This window comes from Protomyctophum bolini, assembly GCF_963924005.1.
Source record: "Protomyctophum bolini genome assembly, chromosome: 11".
NCBI lineage: Eukaryota > Metazoa > Chordata > Actinopteri > Myctophiformes > Myctophidae > Protomyctophum > Protomyctophum bolini.
This window is the reverse complement of record NC_137872.1, coordinates 29366192-29386552: the sequence shown is the minus strand read 5'-3', so window position 1 is coordinate 29386552 and position 20361 is coordinate 29366192. Positions and strand designations below refer to the sequence as shown.

The window sequence follows — 20361 nt, the reverse complement described above, 5'->3', positions numbered from 1 at the left end:
AGAGCCCCTCAACCCACCCCACCACCTTACTCACCTCGTTCTGTCTCTCTCTCTCTGTCTCTCTCTCTGTCTCTCTCGCGCACGCATGCATGCACACATGACACATCGCAGTGTGGAGCAGATCATGAGACAGGTCCTTTCGGCTAATAAATCTTAACATGTCAACAGGTTCAAATATTAAAGCACCATTAACCCATTACTTCAGCATCCAATGCTCCGAGTCCTTTGGCTTCCTGATTCGATTTCCCTGTAGCTTAACACACCTCCCACGTGCCCCTTCTCTCTATGCCTTTCCCAAGAGATGAGATTCCCGGGGTGACTTAAGGTCATCCCTGAACATTAACCCCATTCCTTGGGCCAACGACAAAGTTGCAAGTCAACGAAATTCTTGAGACTAATTCCATTTGTTCTCCACCAGATTCAATTGAATTGTTTACACTGGGAAATTAGGGAATGTCAAAGGCACCAAATCTACCGTAATCTATTTAGTAAGTCTCTCGGGGCGGGCAGCCGGGCATGCAGGGAGAAATGACACACACACACACACACACACACACACAGGGCTCTTGTCTCCCTCACATATCCTCTCACACACATACTCACATTTTGGCATCGGTTGCACCGTCTTGGCCTGCATAACATGACTCTTAAGAGAGAAGAGGAATTTTCCCCAAAACACAGTGGAATCCAGCCTAACATTGGGGCCACTGTTGGTGTTCCACACCCTGTGTTCAACAACCAGGGGTGGGTGGGGACAACGGCAATGTTTTACAGGCTTACAAAAAAGCGGAAAGGATAGCACTTGAACCTCACACCTATAAATCCGTGCACGCACACACACATGCACGCACGCACGCAATGCAAGGCAAGGCATTGTGAGCTTATTGATCTGCTATTCCCACCAAAGACATTTAATGTAGAAGGGACCACATACAGAGCCCTGAGGGACCCCAGTGAACGAACTGTATAGGTTCTTTTAAAAACAAAAAAGGCACAAGATCTTGCATTGTGTGGCATTTAGTATGCCGCGATCTCAGGTGTGGGGTAAAGGTCAGCGGCCACTGGCCACAATGCTACTGCATGTGCCAACAACACCAGCGAGATTGAATGGTCCACTGTTTCATAGCTCCTTGCTCGTTTTCAGTGTGACTTCCCGTGCTTATTTTCAGGTTTCTTCCACCAGTTCTCCTCTTCCTCACCCTATCATTAGGCTGTGGCCGACAAAGTATGGAATACAAACACGGGCCCAAGAATCCCTTCCTACCCAAACTAGCAGTGGATCCGCGACAATGTCAACAAGACGGATAAAATAAATGACCGTTGAGGAATGTTGGTGGTGTTGCTCTTTCCAATGGCTAGTTTATATAGAAAGCAGCGCTCGTGTACGACAGTACACATCTAGCCTCGGAAACCCAGACGTTTTTAGCACACATCTAACTAGATAGGGTTTGTGGTTGACTGTGAATGTCTGCCTGCCTGCCTGCGTGTGTGCGCGTGCTGTGGACTTGTAGAGCGGTTTAATATGCTCACACTCTGGTAGATTTCGCTCTATGCGGCATAGAGGAAACCCATTTTTAGTTACTGGGTGTGAGAAGGCAGTCCCTACGATTTCCTGACTGAGAACTCTCACAATGCTTGTTAGCGCAAACAGTCACACGTACGCACACACAAACAACAAAGAGCACCGCAGAAGCTGCCCCGAGCAGTCAGAAAAAGGAAATAATTGTTAACATAAAGTAAACGCCACCGATAACCACATGCAAACAAGCACATTCTTCATACCATAAACTCCCTCCAAAATATGCCGAAACTGGTGCATACACATTCTTTGGCGCACTACACACACACACACACACACAGTAAAGACAGAGAAAGACAGTGTACAGTTTGGAAATTTGCTTCTCAAACACACGTACGTGTGTGTGTGTGTGTGTGTGTGTGTGTGTGTGTGTGCATGGAAGGTTGGGGGGATGATGGGGTTGTGTGTCAACGGCTGTAGCGGTGATGAGTACATAAAAGAGCGATGTGATTGGTGGATACACTGGAAGTTGCCCTCATTTCCCTCTCCTATCAGGGCAGCTGATCTGCCTCTGGGTAATGCCAGGCCCGGAGAACACAGAGAGACGGTTCAACTGCACAGCCGAGACTCCTGTTCAGCGGTCAGCTTGAATTAGCATTCTCTAAACTAGCGTACAACCTCCTGAGTTGACAGACTGGGGGAAGAGAACAGGAAACTGCTTTGAAGGCATAGACTTTTCTTTTCATCATGGCGGCCGAGAATTATGGATCTATAAGAGTTGAGAGATGTACTGAAATCAAGCCACTATAACATTTGAAGAGTTTTGTTATTGAATGAATACAGGCTACAGGCGTGGAGGGAAACATGTGCTGTAGAGAAATACGTTTTATAAATGTAATTCATGAAGTGTGGGTCATTTATACGGTCATGTATAAGGTTGTGAATACAAATGGCCGAAATGAGTTTTCTTCGACGGGTGGCATCTCCCTTAGAGATGAGGTGAGAAGTTTAGTCACGCGAGAGAGAGACTCAGAATAGAGTCGCTGCTTCTTCGCCTGGAAAGGAGCCAGCTTAGGTGGTTCGGGCATCTGGTTAGGATGCCTCTCAGTGCCTCCCTAGGGAGGTCCTCGAGGCACGTCCCAGTGGGAGGAGCCCCCGGGGCAAACCAAGGCGCAGTTGGAGGAAACACATCGACTTACTAGGCCTTGGAACGTCTCGGGATCCCCAGGAGGAAGTCACTAATGTTGCTCTGGAGAGGGAAGTCTGGAGCACTCTGGTGGAGCTGTTGCCCCCGCGACCTGACTACGGATAAGCGGTTGAAGATGGATGGATTGATGGATAAATGTAATTCTTTGTTTTTCATATTCTTCCCTCAACTCTCTCTCTGTTTCTAGTAGATTACATTGTTTCTCAGATGTTTTCGTTTGTGTGCAAGACTGCAAGTGTGTATAGTGTGTTTAGTATAGTGTGTGTGTGTGTGCCTATACAACAGTAAAATCTCATATCTTCAAGCTTCTGTTTCTGAAGCCGGATACTTGGTTGTGCGCCAGTGCTGCACATCAAAAATAGCACATCTCGCAATGCCTCACAGCGAGATGCATATTACGTTTGCAGATCGGACATTTTCCTGCATAACATGGCAAGTATAAATGTGGCTTGAGGGCACACTGAGGGAACATAATGCCGGAGGCTCTTCCGTCATGATTTCGAGGATTGAGACCACAGCTGGACTCTCAAGTCAATATCCTCAAGACAAAAGGTCGAGTGCCAGTAGAGTTCCAGCATCAATGATAAACCTTGAAAGACTGCTGTCAAAGATTCCTCGAAGATTGCTGAAGATGCAAATTGCAAAAGCACTTTCAGCTTTGTTTAGTAGATTTGAGTTCCTCCATACCCTCCATAACAAGGACCTTGACCTCTACACTGTTACACTTCTGTCACCCCATGGATGTTAAGTTGTGAGGCCCAGACCATGTAGTACAGTAATGTCCAGCAGTTGGGGGGAATCTCACTACGTCCTTGGAGTAATGCCTAATCTATTCTTCGTCGTACACCAAAAATAACTGATTTAGGCGAGAGGAAACATCTCACAAACCGGGAGAGTTCCGTCAATTTTTGAGGCCACTATAAAGGGCATCTGGGGAAACTGAAAATGTTTCATATGAAACGGATGAATGCAATGCCCAGGAAGTGTGATACTTTTACTTAACAAATGGATAAGTTTATACTGAAGATTTTACAGCACAACACATAGGCATGCATTGAACACATTCCCATGGACCTTACAGAGGAATGATTGTATAATCATTGATAATGATGATATAATATCAAATATTTTATCCAAGACACCAGCACCACCAGTGCATTAATGTTGATATCTAAAGACCTGGTGGGAATCAAACCCTGTGCCATTGCAGGACCACATGAAAGCCCAGGCCCTGAGAAACACAAGAAAGATGATGAGACTGTGACTCTAGGAATTAACTCAAATCATAGTTTATACGTGGACCATCTGCAAGGAAATGTGGAGCTCTTCCACTTTATTTCCTTTTTAGCCACCCAATAACTCACAGATAAAAGAGACATGGACGTCATCATCGGAGTACCATAAGCATGAAGAATGTGCAGCGTGTGGGCGTGGTGGCAGGGCTTCTGGCCAGGTCCATATAAACACTGGGCCCGGTTCACGGACGGGTCATAGGAAATGCTTTTGGCTGGTCACAGCCAAATGTCACTGCACTTCTGCTCTGACTCTCTGGAGAAAACTCTGGGGAAACACGTGTGTGTACATACAGTATACGTTCCCTGTTGACAAGGAGTCACCACGGGTGCAAGCAGGGTCATCTCGAGCCCTTGGAGGGTGGGAGGGTTTCGGGGTGGCTGGTGTGGAGAGGTGGGGGTTGTGGAGTGGTGTGGGGGGGATGCGTAGGATGGGAGGATGCAGATGTACAGTCCAGTAGAGTAGGCAGGCGGGATGAAGGACAAACAATAAGCTATTGTTTGGAGAGAGAAGATAGGAGTGACCCACGAGAGAGGCAGCTGAGCGCTCGTCAGTGACGCCAGGATTCAAACCGTGCGTGCATATGCGTGTGCGTGTGCGCGCGCACACACACACACACACACACACACACACACAGGAATGACTGACTGACTAAGACTAAGCACCATCAGTCAGCCATTGTGTATTGGTCATCTGACCCTCAGGAGCAACGTTTTTTAAATTTGGTAAAATGTCATATAAGTTGAATGGCATCACCTGCCACGGCCAGTCGGCCACAATGACAGGTCAGGGTCATACCATTATATGACAATGGCTCACACAACCTTAAGCGCTGTGTCAAGGGCCTTACTGAGAAATGTGTTACCGGTATTTGCACAATAGAGCCATCATTGTGCAACGTTATACATTATACAGTCGACCTATGATCATTCTTCAGCTTGCTCCTCCCAAACAAGTGGATTGTACTGGGTTTATATGATAGCTAAATATAAATTACTACAATGTATGATATACAGTACAGTACAGTACAGTACAGTACAGTACAGTACAGTACAGGTTTAATTATATACTGTAAATCAGATCACAATGTAGAATGACAGGAAAGTCTGTCACTGACAAATCTGACATGTAATGACAATGGGACATTTCAAAACAATATTGCATGGGTTTTGGAGGCCAAGTAGTAACCATAAGTAGTAAAAAATCAATGCATGATTATACAGCTATACATTTGAGAAATATCTGCATATGTATTCTGTATACAGTCATATAGTATGTTCCCTTATTTAACCACGTACCTATTACACTTCATGGGCCAGGATCCCCAAGGGGCCGATCCTTGGCCTGCACCTTTTTCCCCCTACGACAAATCTCTTTGACGAAAATAGCCGATCTACATGCTCCCAAATATTTGCCTATCATGAAATGCCTAGAGTAGGGAAGCTAGGCTTCAAGACATTAACAGTATAGCCCAACTGCAAATCACATCCCCATCTAACAGCGATTCACTCTGGTCAACAGATTGATTAGACTGATGCAAGAAAGTTATTCATCAAAAAATGACCCCATGGCTGTTCTGATAACAAGATACATGACCCTTACGGTTCAACCTTTAGTTAATTTGACTCTGATTTAGCAGAATTGAGGAACATTCCCCGTGACAGAGTCAAGCCACATGTGTGATTGTGATACTGTTACTTGTCACCATTTAAATAGTAACTCTTGTTTTACTAAACACTTGTCACATCTTGGTTGAATGTTATGTGGATACAGTTACCAGACCAAGCCAGTGGAACCACAAAATTGCATAAAGAGCGCTGTGGCTGCAGTATATCTTTCATGATCACTAAAGCATTTTCAAAACACCTGCTGAATAAACAGCCTGAATAAGACAGGCACACAGACATGCTCCCTTTCCTGGAGTCCGTCATTGCAGCTATCTTTGATCTTTGACATTAATCAGGGACTAACGACTTTAAGGAGACGTTGAGGTGACATGAATGAACATCTCTAGGACTAGTAATATAATTATACATTTATTATGGTACTGCTATCACCACTGCATCTACCGTTACAGTTGATAACCAACTGGACATCACGGCAGAAATACATGTACTGTATTACAAATTCATGAGCCAGCCAGCCAGGACTGACTGCACGAAAATGATGTAAACAGCAATGGCCTCTCATTCAAGAGGGCCATGGTGAATTACGGAAATAAACCGTAACTGAATGTTTTACAGTATGTGCATGCATAGAGAATTCTATGTAAATTATTTTAAGTTTTTCTTCTTTCATTATAGCTATTATTATATATGTTTTTACATTGGATGTACTTTTTAATAATCACAATAATGTCAGCTGGTGAGCAAAGACTGGCAGGCTGCCCTGAGAAACAAGAGAAGCTGCCTCAAATGAACCAGGGGGAAAAGACTAGGACACCACACTCCCATATTAATCTGCCTACAGGAAACATATACACAATAATGAGATTCACATGGATGTCATCTCTGCTGTTGAATGACATAAACCAAATGATATGGGGAAACAAACACTTGTGTAGATTCCTTTGTGGGCCGTTAATCTATGAGTAACTGCAGTACAAGCCCACTGGTGAGCGAGCCTGTTTGTGAAGACTGCACTTGTCCTGGTAATGTCCCAAATCAAGGCTCATTACTGAAACTGCTGTGATGGTCAAGTTCCACCAGGGACACCACACCTGGATGGAATGGAAGCCTTCCAGTGTTCAGGAAAAGGAACTGACATTTTCTCTTGCAGAGAGAGAGACAGCATAGTTGTAGAGTTCATCTGTGCTATGTTCTCCTCGCCATTAACACCCACATGTACTATTCCAAAGTGCGGTCTGGACTCCTCAATGCTTACAGTATGCAGTGAGAGAGAGAGAGAGAGAGAGAGAGAGAGAGAGAGAGAGAGAGAGAGAGAGAGAGAGAGAGATCAATTTCTTTTGGATAATGGCTCTCCGATTCGGTCCAGCTGGCCTGCTCATGTATACAGAGTAACTAAAATCACTGATTCTCACGCTCGTTCGCTCAATGCACCACACACTCCCCCCACCCCAATCTTGACCTCATTCATTCAAGGTGACAGGTGCTCCATGCCGTCTCCAGACCACACACCCATGCAGAGACATGCATACATCATGCTGTACAGCAGGATACTCTCCAACTGCCATGATTATGGAAAAGGTATGCATAAACAGGGACAGCAGAACAATACGTTTGGCAGTGTAAACGGTCTAGGGCGTTTCCTTGGACACATATTCAAGCACCCTTGTTCTGAATCTGAACTACATTATGATGCATTGACTCTAGGCGCATAATAAGGCTGCAGCATACACGGAAATTAAGTTTGATGAGGTCGTGGAAACAAGAGACGTAATTACGGATAAAGCGAATGAACGCATTCACTTGCCAAAGTTCTTTTCAGCACTTCCTGCAACCCCAAGATGTTCCAACTAGCTGAACATCACCGCAGAATAGATTACACCAATGAGGGAAGGGCGAATAAGGTAATAAGGGGAGTCTGGGGACGAGGTCATTCAGTGCTCAAAGTGGAGTAGTAATTTGTATACGGTATAACAATTTTGTCTGCAGAGAACTTGTTTGGTTTTGGGCAAACAGAAAACACTTCTACTTAATACATTCTGTTGATGTATGCTGAAAGCTTAAGGGATCACCATGGAATCACACGATTCATTGGATCTTTCTTAGAATCTCATTAGCTGAATGAATGTTTGTGTTTGTATTACTGTCCTATTTGTTCACTGCTACATACCTGCAGCAGCGTGGATGAGAATGCTCTGATTGGACCTTAGGTTGCCAAAGTCAAACAGCATCAAGTAGGCGGTGACATAGTTGACAGGCATCGCAGCTGCCTCCTCAAAACTCATTCCCTCTGGGATGAGGAAGGTGTGGGTAGCCGGCACCACCGCCACCTCCTGCCACAGCCCACAGCGGCTCAGCACCATCACTTTGTCCCCCACCTGGAAAAAAAAGACAGCGTGGAGTTTGGTTAGAAAATAACCATAACACTTCAAGTTCAAGTATTGGATTGGTGTAATGCATCAACACAAACAGGAGCCAATTTCTATGCTTTCATACAGTATGTCATTGTTGATTTGTCAAAGCATGGAGGAAGATGTTACGTAATCTCTATTCCACATTATTGCATTGTATGTTGATGTTCCCAACCACTGTTGTCACCATGTGGGCAAGCCACCAATGAAGTCAATAAACATCACAGCAACAACAAGATTGCATGCTGAGGACATGAATGGGCTATATCAGGACAGAATCCTCCAATCTTTGAGGTCGAGCCAGTATTGTCACCTCCCACCCCACTGCAGCACCGTCCAATCAGAAGAGAACAGTTTGAGGGATACAGGAAACAGAGAAAACCACAGCATTATAATTCACTTCCTGTTTTCTTTCACCCTTCTGCTGCTCATCCTCCAGCCCAACCCACTCCAAAATCTATGTCGCAGTTCTTCCAGTCTCTTTTATTTTAACATCCTGACTCCATTCCACAGCACCACGTTGGGTCTTCCTTCCCTTTCTCCATTCCACGGTCTCATCCTGTCTGCGTTTGTTTCCCGTCCCCTCCTTCCCCCGCCCTTCACCTTCTCCGAATGGTCTCTCTCCCCCTCTCCCCTCATCCCTTTCCTTCTCTCTCCCTCTGTGTCTCACTTTCTACAGTATGTAGACTACTCCCATCTCTGTCCATCCATCAATCCATCCCTCCGTGAGTGTCCTGTATCCCCTCTGTCTCATCACAATGGGGCCCCATCCTCTCCCCCTGGCTGCTCTCCACTCATCAGTGGCCCCGCCAGATTCTTCCCCATGGCTGAGCACAAGACAAGCCCTCTCCTCCTGGGAACATACCCACTCCGCCCGGGTCTCCCTAATGGCCCGGAGGGAGCCATGCGCCTCGCTGTCTATCCACTCCAATTAGAGACCTCCCTTTCTATCTTTCTCACTCTTCCCCGTTTTATCCCCCCCCCCCCCCTCTCTTTATGAGGTTGATTCATTTGATTTACTTTCACTCTAAAACTTCTCCTTTTTGTGTTTGTTGCAGCATTTAGTCCCGTCTGCCCATGTCCGGCTTGTTTCCTTCCCTTTATTATTTATGCCGTTTGTTGGCTTTTCCTTCTTCGGAGCTTTCAAACATACCAGCCTCACCAGTGTAATTTGAGGTACAGTGTGGCACAATCAATAGTTGGGGCGTCACAGGAAACACACGCTGTATGACGCACATATCGCATTCACATGCATCGGCATTTATTATTCTGTGCCTACTGCCCACGGAAGCCATGTGAGATGCTGTCATGATTCATGAACACACACACACACACATCCACCCACACACGCACGCGCTCACACGTCAAGGCCAGACGATCAAGCCTTGTGATACTTTTGTTACAACATATTCGCTGTCTGACCCCCCCACCCACCCCTCCTCCTATTTCCTACATGTCCTTTGGTAACCTTTGCGTCCCAATTTTGGCCATTTCACATTTCAATAGGCAGATTTTATTTTGATTTTATATCAGATCTACAAGCTCAGAATGTGTCCCACCGATGCCGTGACATGTTGTGAGCTTGTAGATCAGCTATTTTTTGTGGTTGCGTGATTAGCCTTCACTCCAGTCTACTGCATGAACTGTACACAGTAAATCCTTGGTGTTAATTTAACTGAGAAGTGTACAAACGGAAACAGAACCAAATGGATGTGTAAGGGTCTTTTGTAATTTCTTCTTTTTTCTTCTTTTTTTTGAACTATGTAGTGGCACTAAGGCTGTTGGGTATGGTGTGGCCAGGGGGAGAACAAAGACATGTCCAGTTAGCATGCACGCAAATGGAATTAATCAGATGGTGATTCAGGTTTTGGGCATGTTGAACACAAGTGAGTAGATGTGTGGTTTTGATGACCTTAGCAAAAAGATCTTTGAGGAGGGAACATTTTAAATTCAGCAAATGTCTGTTTAAGTATTCTCAGGGGAGACAAGGTTCAAGATAAGGGCTAATTGTGACTCCAACAATGCCCTTGTGGGTCCCACAAATGTAATTAAAAGGCAGCATAACATTGTCCTGGTGTCACTGTGGTGTTGTCCCTCATCACACTAACTGGGTTAGCGTGATGTGGATGCGCAGCACCAAAGCCACGCCCTGTTCATGCATCTGCCATAGGATCCTGGCAACAAAATGTGGCCAATGGGAACGTTTTCTTCTTCTCAGCCTTATGGCAAATAGTGTTACCTTCAAGTTGATTCAGCTATGTATTTTCAAACTTAAAATTTTCCATGATTCATCAAGCAAACCCCCTGTGTATGGGCCAAAAAGGGACAAAATAAAAGCTTTTGGAATATTTCGAGGACTGTCTGTCTTCAAGTTTGTCAGGGTCTGATTTTCTCCTCTCTGTGTAGTTTATGGTCTATCGTCATCAGGCTCTGTAAGTGAAGCTATAAGTGTAATCTTGTGGTAAAAGAAAAGAACAAGTAGGAAACCAGAGATAGTAGGCCTGGGATGAGAGGAATAGGATAGACACTAGCCGTCAGGCACTTAAGGATGAAGGATGAGGGGACAGGGGTCGAGATGAAGATAAAGAGAGGGAGGGATAGATGGGAGGAAAAAATGAAGATAAAAAAGAAAGCAGGGTGGAAGATTTGAAAGGTGGAATTGAAAGAGAAAGGGGGAGAGAAATAGAAATAATAAAATAATGAAGGGATCAAATGATGGTAGTAGGATAGGTGTGGAGGGATGGAAGTATAAAGAGGTGGTGGGATGTTGGGAGGGGAGGAGGAAATACCAGACTGACAATGTGGGCCGGAGGAAGATAATTGAGAACATATGGGTCAGATACTGAGAGTATGGGGGTGGGGGGGGGGGGATTGGGGTCAGCAGGGGAAAAAAGTGCTGATGTATAGTGTGAAGGGTGCTTTGGTGTGCCTGCCCTCTTTTAACTTAGTCACTGTAATACCACCCCACCCCCCCCCCCCCCCCCCCCCCCACACACACACACACACACACACACACACACACACACACACACACACACACCTCCTTAGGTCATTTAGGGTGATGTCACTTACTGCAGTATTGCTCTAGTTTCTTTTAAACTATGAACTGTCTAACTCTTAGTAAGCATTTTCAGAGTACGGAACTGTCCGAGGTTGAATACTTGGTAGTGTCACATGGTCATTGTTGGTCAGACAAACTGTCCTACATCAATTCCAGCGTCGGAGGGTCTGAATCACAAATCTGCATGTCTGGGTTTTGTCCCCGAAAAAGTCAGGTGAGCCTCAGATTTGCTGAATGGGCTATAACGTAATTGTGTGGTTGGTTCATGGTTTGTGTAAGGACATCCATGGTCAATTTATACGTCTGTCATGCTTTATTTTGTCTAAGGTAGGAGGAGTAGTTACTAATCACTTTAGGTAGGTAGACAGTGTGACAGGAAATGGGGAGAGAGATAGGGGGGGGGGGGTGACACGCAGCAATGGTCGTCGGGATCTGGACTCGAACCCGCGACACGCTGTCAGGCTGGATTACCAGCCTAGGTGCCCGGACCACTATGCCAGCCCGGGCCCTTAATGACAGATGTTTGATATCTGTATAGTCATTAGTCAGATGAGATATACTGTATAAATAGACAGACAGAAACATAGAGAGAGAGAGCTGCAGTGAGCTGTGAGCCTCCCAAAAACTCTCTGCCACCAAGCCAGGGTCAGCACATTCCCTCTGTGATTGCTGCCAAAACACAGAGATCTCAGAGGTCTCTATCCATTAGGAAGATTGGCTCTTTATTTCTGTGAAACCAGGGGCTGAGGGAAGATGGGGAAGTGTATAAGTCCTGGGAGGATAAGATGCCGTGTGTGTGTGTGTGTGTGTGTGTGTGTGTGTGTGTGTGTGTGTGTGTGTGTGTGTGTGTGTGTGTGTGTGTGTGTGTGTGTGTGTGTGTGTGTGTGTGTGTGTGTGTGTGTGTGTGTCCGTGTTCATGCATGCATGCCATGAGTGTCAGTGAATGTGTCTGACCTTTAAATCCAATCTAAATGACTGACTGACTGGTTATAAAGCATTTAATAAGACTGGGTCATAGGGTTTATATGGCTACTGGTCTGGACCATAGGCTACTGGACCATTGACGACCAACGTCGTTCTCAATTCAAGTCCATTCAATATTCAACCCAATTAATGTATTCCCAATTTATGCTTTGTTGTCCAAAATAACAGATTTTCTTTTATAAAGACACACAAAACCAACCGTACGAGTCCTCAAGTAGGCTAATCAAGCAACAAAGTATATAAATCCGGGTGTACTATTGGCATATGGGCCACTCCCCACTCCCCAGCTAGGCGGCAGCCTTAGCCTCAGACTCACTCAAATTAGGGGATCAGCATGCAGAATTACCCACAGATTATTTCATTGCAGTTTGGTAAAATTAAATTTGGCATAACTGTATTCCAGAAAACATTGTATGACTCATACTGATGTGTAGCAGAACATTATGCTTTCACATCCTCTTGCATTGTAAAAGGCGGTTACCGTGGTGATGCCATCATCATCAAGTTGTGGTCATAGGCTACATGACTCATCATGTAATGTATGTAAGTGAGAGGTAAGTATAGGTAACACTTTTCAATCGTCATTTCAGGGACAGGGTTATCAATGATGTAGCCTACCTCATTTCTAATTAGAAACCCATCCCAATTAGGCTATATATAGTATACAGTACACAAATAATAGCATATAGGCATATATGCTTTATGCTATTTAATTTGGTCTGTGGCATACAAATAATTACAGTAACATCATTGCTTCAGCGAGGGTGTGTGCGCTGAACTTAAAACACTTTAGGCAATTGATTGAGGATTGCCAAATTCATAATGAGCAACAAAGAAATATCTGTTGACAAAAGAGGCGCGCGTGTGGTGATCTGATCACATTTCTTATGCTGTAGCGCCTCGCCCTTTCCGTTCGGTGCGTGCGTCGGTGCGTGCGTGCGCCAGTGTCGCTCTGGATAACAAAGGCATCCGTGACCGTCTCCGGTGCCGTTGCTCACACATCAGATCTAAGCACAACAGAGTGCACTGTAAAAGGTATTGTAGTGCACTAGTAAGTCCACACATTTGCAATTTTGCATGCGTCACTCTGGGTAACACTTGACTTAAGTCGAAATGTACACTTGGAATTCTGCTTGTGAAATTAATGGATCCATCATCCATCTGCAACGCCCCTCGTGGCAGGTATAGCGGAGCTCCAAATCCAATAAACTTAGAGCTGTCAATCTTGTGCGCAGAGGGAACGCATTTTGTTCAAGACAAGGGGCGCTGCCGCCTCACTGAACTCAACTCACTGTCACAGTCAGTGTCACTGCCAACACTTTTGTAATCAATAACAAGACGAGTAAAAAAAACATATACTACGTGGCTTAATTATTATTGCTCACTTTGGCCAGGACAGGCAGCAACTGCTCTGAGATTACGCACCTGTGAATGAATGGCCGAGTTAACCGAAGAATCATTATAAAACGCAGCCCTACAGCTATATTAACTGAGCCTGAGGCATACCTTTTTTAACGGTTCAGTGGAATCTTAAAAAAGGTATGCTTAATACAGTTTAAATCACGAGATTGCTTAAAGAACTAGTGTTCAATGCCATCCCCAAAATTGGGCAGGCTGCTCCATTAACAAGCTAGCCGAAATGACACGCCCATGGTGTCTGTAGTAGCAGCATAATGAGACATTTTGAAAGTACTAAACACGATGAATGAAACGGGGCTTTGGTGGCAAATGAACAAAAGATGATGAGTGATTCAATGAGAGCTTTAAAGAGATTAAGCTTACTTTTCTCTCCGTCACCTCTTCGCCCACAGCCTCGACCACGCCGGAACACTCCATCCCGGGCGTGACGGGCGGAGACGGCAGCCGGTCGTACAGACCCTGGCGGGCCAGGAGGTCGGCAAAGTTCAGCCCGCACGCCTTGACCCGCACCTGGACCTCTCCGGCTTTCAGCACGGGCTTGCCCTTCTTCACCTGCAGCTTCACTTTGTCATAGCCGCCGTAGCCGGTGAGCACCAGGGAGCGGTAGGTGAACGTGTCCTCCTCCACGGGGGCCTTGTCGCTCGCCGCGGGCGGAGCGGCAGCCTCGGCGGCAGGTGGTGATGACTCCGGCTTGGCATCAGTTTTGGGCTCTTCGCTGGGTTTGGTGTCTTGCTTCTGTTCCACGTCGTTCTGCTGCTGGGCAGGTGCGTCTTCTCCAGACATTGTTGTGCAGTGTTTGTTAAGACAGTGATGGGTCTTGAAAATGTAAACTTTACAACGTTTTCGTTGTTTGGTTTTACTGCCTAAAGTGCCAAGCCTTTGCAGAGCGAGGAGCAAATGAAGAGAAAATGTTACAAAGTTCGGAGCCTATTCACCAGTCTTCAAGAGTCTTGCATGGAGAGGAGACGCTACACCCCAGACAGTGGAGAAGGAGAGAGAGGGAGAGCAGACTGCCTCACAACGGCTTCAGTGGCTGTGTGAACTCAACTGACAAAGACTGTGGTGGTGAGTGGGACGAGACATAGGCGGGCTGGAAAACATGGAGTGAGAGTTTGAATGGAAGGGTTGGTATCTATGTCTATGATTGGACGATTTAGGATTTTAGGGTGGGTATTGGGTATATAACATTAGCCCACCACATGATGTTTACCTGATTTGATATAGCCTTAAAATGCTGAAACATTGGGTCTCATTTTAAATGGATTTGTAGGCTATAGATTCCAGATTTAAGGACACACAGTCACACACACACACACACACACACACACACACACACACACACACACACACACACACACACACACACACACACACACACACGATATATACTGTTTAATCATTATACAGCCTGTTACAGCTCTAACCCTTTTCTGGAACTATCAGAATTAAGATTCATTGAGGTTGCTCAGAAAATAAGAGCATAATGTATTTTTGTCCTGCCACTTTTTCATCAAACCATATGAACCTTTTCTGGAAATATAAGAAAGCTTTGCTAAATATTTTCCTATCAAAGGAAATAAGGATAGAATAAGGAAGATAAGACCACTTGGTTTTATTCACTGCTTATGTGACAAAGGCTAGATACTGGTGATTATGGGTTGATAGCATTCGAAGCGGGTGATAAGCATTCTTCGTTGCTTAAGTGAAAGCATGCAGTGAGCATTTGCTCCTATAGAAAGGCAGATTCAGTCCAAACTCTCATGCTGTCTGAGACAGCATGACACGATAACCCTCTGACTCAGAGATGGTTCAGTATTTGTGGAACTGAGAGATGAGTTCAGTCACATAGGGAGATGACCACATGTTCCACAACAGAGTGGTGAGACACCTTGTGGCTAGGAAGTGCTACTCAGCACTTCTGAGAAGTGCCAGCAATTATGCAGATCAATACCCCACTGGGACGTAATGCTGTATAAGACGCAGGCATTATTAATCATCAGCTTTGACACTGACAAAGGGTTCCAAGGCATATTGTCTGTTCTTCACATCTGGTTTGTGTTTTCACCAATAGCCTATAGGTTACTTACTAGTTTATATATTTTATAGAGGGACAGACAGTAGGCTGACAGGAAATGGGGAGAGAGATGGGGGAGTGACATGCAGTAAAGGTCGTCGGGATCGAGAGTCAAACCCGCGGCACACTGCCAGACTGGATTACCAGCCAAGGTGCCTGGACCGCTGAGCCACGGCCCAGGCCTACTCTCTGTATTTAATGCACCATTTGTGCCTATACAGTACTGTACTGGTATACACCCTCAACCCTTGCCAGGCTGATTCAATTAAATTATCCCACACCCTAGTGTCCTTTCCCAGTACACTTAATTAATTAGTCTTGCCTCTACACTTGCTTTTTGTTGAGTATTGTTTACTTGATCCTGACTTTTACTGCCATATCACTCTACTTCAATGCTGCATGATATTACTGTTAGACAAATGTCCATGGCACTTACTCTGACCTTGCACTAAGTAAGTCGCTCTGATTAAGAGTAGGCCTATCTGCTAAATTCTTATGAGTTATAATTGTAAATTGTACATTAGAATGCTGTGGGTGTCATCCTCATCATTTTTAAATTAAGACTGAAGTGTCCCTATGGGATAATGTATCACCTATGCAGGCTTGTAACTATTAGAAGGCTTAGACTCGAGGATCAACTCCAGTAACGAGAGATCTTTTGATAATCCATTCATCATCTGAAATGTCAAAAGAACACATGACACCCATATAGTAGGCCTCCAGATGCACTCCCGTGGTCACCTGGCATGGTTTATACTTAGTTGTGTACCAGTGTCGCACACAGAAAATTGCCAATCTGCAATCACCGCAGCAGGACGCATTGTGAGCTTGTAGATGTGGTAGATCTGCCACGTTCGGAGCGTGACACCCTACGCAGTGGAAGCATTTCAAGCCCTTTGGGAGAGCTCTTGTATTTTCTAAGTAGGTTACTGAATACACAACATTGTATGCTGGTGTAATTTGGCCTGGATAAAGCACCGTGCCCCGAGAGCTGTCTGCAAGGCAAATTGGCTGAGTCTGCAAGGAGGTTAGAAGGCTGGTCGCTGGAGGTTCGTGTCTGACTGTACAGGCCAGGGATATTTCTCATTTCTGCGCACAACACACATACACATACACACACACACACACACACACACACACACACACACACACACACACACACACACACACACACACACTGTGTGTACTGTACTCGTACGTACACACATGCATAGTACAGTAGTATTTCCTAGTGGTGAGGACACCTCACTGGGAGGGCACTACTTACACTTTTCTTGATTAAATTCTTGATGAAGTTTCAACTCGCAATTTATTTTTATTATCAGTTAAAATATAAAAATTGTGCATGTTCAATAGAAGGAAAGAAGAAAAATACTGTAGGCACCTCTGATGAATTGAAAATGGAGGACCCTGATGTAAACAAGCATTTTGCAGATCTGAAATTCGCAAAAAAAAAAACGTCGCGCAAAACATCCATGCACACTGAGTGCGATGCAAATTAAAATTTTACGCAGAACGAAATTGAGTGGAGCAGCAGCAGTGAGGATGATCCCCTGATCTGTTCAAATATCCAATCTGAACCCTCCGAACATTTTCAAACATGTTTGATATTTATCTGGATCTGTATGGAACAGTGCAGTGGGGGACTGAGAGAACAATAGATGTAAGGGAGGGGGGACCGCAATGCCGTCAACCAGCTGATCACATAACTGATAATCACATAACCCTTCCACAGGAATAGCCTTTTCATATTTATCACACATTTTGTTATTTGTTATGTCTGAAATCCACGTAACTCGAGAACCATTCGCCCCACAGACTTCAAATAGACACACACGCTTCCCACCCCCACAGGGGGTGCAGTGCCCGGTGTTGAGTCGGTCGGACCCACGGTTGTCCAGAACCGCCACATAAGGCCTCTAGAGGCCCGGGCTCTGGACAGGGCCCCTGCCCATGCTCCATGTATGGAGCTGGCCTGTTCTGACATCACAACACTCCATATTCGGGCACACCTGACTGACACAGAACTACATAATTATGTAAGTGTGTATGTCTGTAATCCACGTAACTCGAGAACCGTTTGCCCCACCGACTTCAAATAGAGACCGGGTGCTGCATGGATCTCCAACTTCTATTGATACCATTATCGGTGCTATACAGCCGGGCACCGGTCTAGTCTTGTTAATTACTCAACCACTTACCCATGCCTGTTGGTTTTCATAATGCAGATTGTGCGCTTTAGTCACTCTAGATTGTAGTGTCTGCCAAATGTAATGAAAATGTGAGCTTGTAGATCGGTTCTTTTTGGCAGGTGAAACCGTTATGCAACAAAGCTGAAGCCACACTCCTAGGAGAGTGAAAGGCAACATTGTCAGTGAGAGCTTCTGCTGAATAACAGTTTCCCAATATGCAATATAACCACAATCCCACTTCAGCTGGTTCTCGAGTTGCGGGAGCAATCACAGTCCATTTATTTGGTTTGTAGCAGCCATTTGTAACCAGGCACTCATTTCCATTGAAATCACCACAGTAGCACACCTAGGAGAAACATGGTTTATTCAGATACTGTACACTGTACAGTGAAGACAGAGACAGGAAGTACAGACAGAGGGAGCAGAGGAGCCATGAGTTGAACTGAGGATACACTGATGAGGAAATTCTGAGTCTGCAATCATGTGGTAATTGTGGTATGTGCACTAAGCATTCGGCTATCTGGATATACCTAGGCTGTATATATATTTGTTACTGTAAACCTGATGTCTCGCATTGCTTAATCCTGCCCAATTTAAGGTACAACAGCAGCTTGTTCAAACAGTCCCTCCCTATGCAGCTTAGCCACACTTACATTACGCCTGTGAGAACTTCTTTGGGGACACCTGGTGATAGGTTTAGGTAACTGCCTTGCATTTCAACATGCCAATGCCCTAGGCCTAGCCAATGTCTAAAGCCACAATTATGGTCATGCTTGGTCTGAATAGTCAACTCATGTATCATGTGCCCCAATACAATTGGCACCATTCCAGCCATTCCAGCCCTCAAGAGCTAATGGAATTGCATAAGGGTCAGAGTGTTATGGAAGCCTGAACTGAAGAATCAATTCCTGTTCAGGTTATGCAACCATCAGGGCAAGGAATGCATTAAAAACTAAAGGCAGCTTGGCACCTCCCTGGGATGTTATGCCATTGTAAAAGCCTGACAGCGAAGAAGGCTGATCGCTCAAACTCCTATAGTGTCATCAATGGAGATGGTTTACCGCTGAATAGCAGGGAGTTGTGGCTATCTGTATTCCCTGGGGTTATTGGTGGACTTTTAGCAACTTGCTAGGAACACTCACGGTTGGCAGCATGTGGTTATAATGCAGTGTCATCACTTTCTGCTGGCCAATCTTTCCTGTGACCTTTGGGTGTACTGTATGTTGCTATCTATCTATCTATCTATCTATCTATATTTTCTCTTGCATAAATTAAGAATGTGCTGTACAAGCTGTACATGTTCAGTTAACAGTTAAACATTCACTGAAAAGTCTCACCAATATGTCTCATCAATGGAAACATTGACAACATTTTGTGTTATCATTTTATAATCATTGTATAACGGTACCACTGTAATTTTTGCAAACTAATCAATCAATCAAAAGTTACTCCTGAAATATACCAGCAAGTTCAGATTTATATTTATGGGAATTATTATTATGGGAAAGCCTGGTGAAGCGAGGTTACATCATTGCACACATGGATGGATGTAGTGAATAAGTTATTTTAGAGTGATTACTTCTTCTTACCAGAAGGAGGCAGTGTTGGCTTTCAGTAAGAAGTATTTGTGATCGGATCGGATCTGTTTGCTGCTGGATTGTCATTCAGAAGCAGAAGAACATTGATAGCGCTTTTAATGGATAGTTAACTTAATACCAAATTGCTATATTATGACTCACATAGTGTACCAGCACCGACTAGTAATAGTGCTCTGCGAGATCTTTGAAGATCCAGCCTAATGAGCGTATTCAAATCGGCTATCATCATGCAGGCATTCAGGCCCACAAAATGTGTTTAATGCATCTCTGATTGTATCTAATTTAGCCTATGCCTACCTACAGACAATAATACATCTAGGGCTGGTGAGAGAACCAGAGAAATCATGTGGGATTTGACAAAGGAGTGTGGACGTCAATATTGTGAAGGCGTGGCTAATAAAAGTACGGGAGTTTTCAGGCAGGGGTCCGCTTTTACTGCTGTGATTGGGGTTAACAGGCTGTGTCACAACTCACAAGGCAGGAGCCTAGCTGATACCGTGGGAGCCAGTGTTGCGCCTGGGACAAGAGAGAGAGGACCGCTTTTTCATTCATTCTGTCCTAATAAAGCGTTATCTCGAGTCTTACCGGATGGTGAATGAAACCTGTCTCCGTCCGCCCCAAGAATAGATTCTGACGGGCAAAAATGGATAGTCAAGGCAGCCGCTGTAAAATTGTTGTGGTTGGAGATACACAATGTGGTAAAACGGCATTGCTGCACGTTTTTGCGAAGGACTGCTATCCAGAGGTAGGTGTCCTGAAAGTGTCCTAAGCTTTGTTTATGCTTAATAATGTACGATCTTTTCTATAACAGGTTTATATGTTATTCATTATAGCATAATGCTGGTCTGATGTATTTTTTATTTTTATTTTGTATTAATTTATACAAACGCCCAGAAATATTGAGGAGCAATAGGCTAGTCTATTGTACAGTGTACACAAACAATCCAAAAATCTCACGTCTCATTTTCAGAACTATGT

General features: G+C 44.8%; 2 protein-coding genes across 2 annotated transcripts in view; one reads left to right on the top strand and one right to left on the bottom strand.

Moving 5' to 3' along the window:
- The window catches only part of vat1 (vesicle amine transport 1), a 28138-nt gene extending 13567 nt beyond the window's left edge, over window positions 1–14571 (bottom strand). The window contains exons 1-2 of the mRNA XM_080776578.1: window positions 13883–14571; window positions 7815–8022 (exon numbers count right to left, since the gene is read on the bottom strand). Coding sequence (XP_080632704.1) covers window positions 7815–8022; window positions 13883–14302 — 628 coding nt within the window. The 5' untranslated portion in view covers window positions 14303–14571. The remainder of the gene's footprint in view (window positions 1–7814; window positions 8023–13882) is intronic.
- Window positions 14572–19837: 5266 nt separating this feature from the next.
- Window positions 19838–20361, top strand: part of rnd2 (Rho family GTPase 2) — a 26373-nt gene continuing 25849 nt past the window's right edge. Inside the window, exons 1-2 of the mRNA XM_080775318.1 lie at window positions 19838–20128; window positions 20354–20361. The exon at window positions 20354–20361 is cut by the window's right edge and continues 80 nt beyond it. Coding sequence (XP_080631444.1) covers window positions 20027–20128; window positions 20354–20361 — 110 coding nt within the window. The 5' untranslated portion in view covers window positions 19838–20026. The remainder of the gene's footprint in view (window positions 20129–20353) is intronic.